The following is a 1105-nucleotide window of genomic DNA, read 5'->3' on the forward strand; positions in this document are numbered from 1 at the left end:
TGTGTGTGTGTGTATGTATTTATGTGTATTAGACATTTTGGCGGGGGGGTGTTACCAGCATCCATCGTGGACTACGAGGGGATTGTAACATACCCCTCTGGAAGATATATAAATCGATCGAGACTCCGGAATACATATAATATCCAAAGAATGGCTCTCCAAATTTGGCTCTTGGAATATTTACCGTAGCTCACAAGTCATCAAAAACTTAGAAAATTGCACAACACTTTGAGACTTGTGTTTACGACAGTTACAGCAAACCTACGCCTGTGTTGATTCCCGTGTTACTCCCCGTAACTCGCATTTTACTGTGTGCTCCTTCGCACTGTTCACCCCTATGTCATCTTGCTGTACCCCATATCACTGACATCAGTCATTCCTCGCGTTTATACCTAGCAATTATTGTTGCGCGGCATTTGTGTATCAATACATATGTATTTATTTATGTATGTAGTGTTTTGTGTATGTATTTACAGTTGTACACCCCGTGTTTTGTTTTGTTTTTGAATTTTTTTAGAAACAATTAAATAAATTGAACCCAAATAATGATGTTTCAAACTTTAAATTGACCAATCAGCGAATCAATTACTATGGCATTTGGGGAGGAATGTCACATTACATATCTAAAAGTAAACACAGCTGTCTTCTCTGGTTGCAAATCAGTAAATACTAAATAGTAATAGTATACAGTGTACATATAAAAGTGGCTATCTTAAAACTATAGGTTTATTTAGCGATAGAGTGAAGTCAGCCAGATCCTGCAGGATGAAGGTAACTGATATACTTATAACACTATGTATTCTGTGTAGCTGCATCTGTGGCGTGGTAGCCAACTTTGAACCTACTGCCAACGACGGCAACAATGCAGACCAGCAGAAGAGATATGTGACTTGGCGGATAAATCCAGGTAAGAGCGGATCTTGTTGAAAAGTGCCAATCAGCGCAAATACCTCTGCGAAGGACTAGTTAGATGATAATCGTGTGTAAATGTATACATTAACACGAATATATCCGGAGCGTTCAAAATACACAGGATAGTTTGTGTGAATATTCCTATGTACATAATTATGTATGATACATTCATGTATATATATATATATATATA

The 1105-nt window shown here is 37.4% G+C and overlaps 1 protein-coding gene across 1 annotated transcript in view; it reads left to right on the forward strand.

The window, feature by feature from the left end:
• Positions 1-671: 671 nt before the first annotated feature.
• Positions 672-1105, forward strand: part of SARC_04139 (hypothetical protein) — a gene marked incomplete at its 3' end in the record, with an annotated part of 2731 nt that continues 2297 nt past the window's right edge. Inside the window, exon 1 of the mRNA XM_014302068.1 lies at positions 672-907. Coding sequence (XP_014157543.1) covers positions 766-907 — 142 coding nt within the window. The remainder of the gene's footprint in view (positions 908-1105) is intronic.

The sequence above is a fragment of the Sphaeroforma arctica genome (genome assembly GCF_001186125.1).
Source record: "Sphaeroforma arctica JP610 unplaced genomic scaffold supercont1.223, whole genome shotgun sequence".
Lineage (NCBI taxonomy): Eukaryota > Ichthyosporea > Ichthyophonida > Sphaeroforma > Sphaeroforma arctica.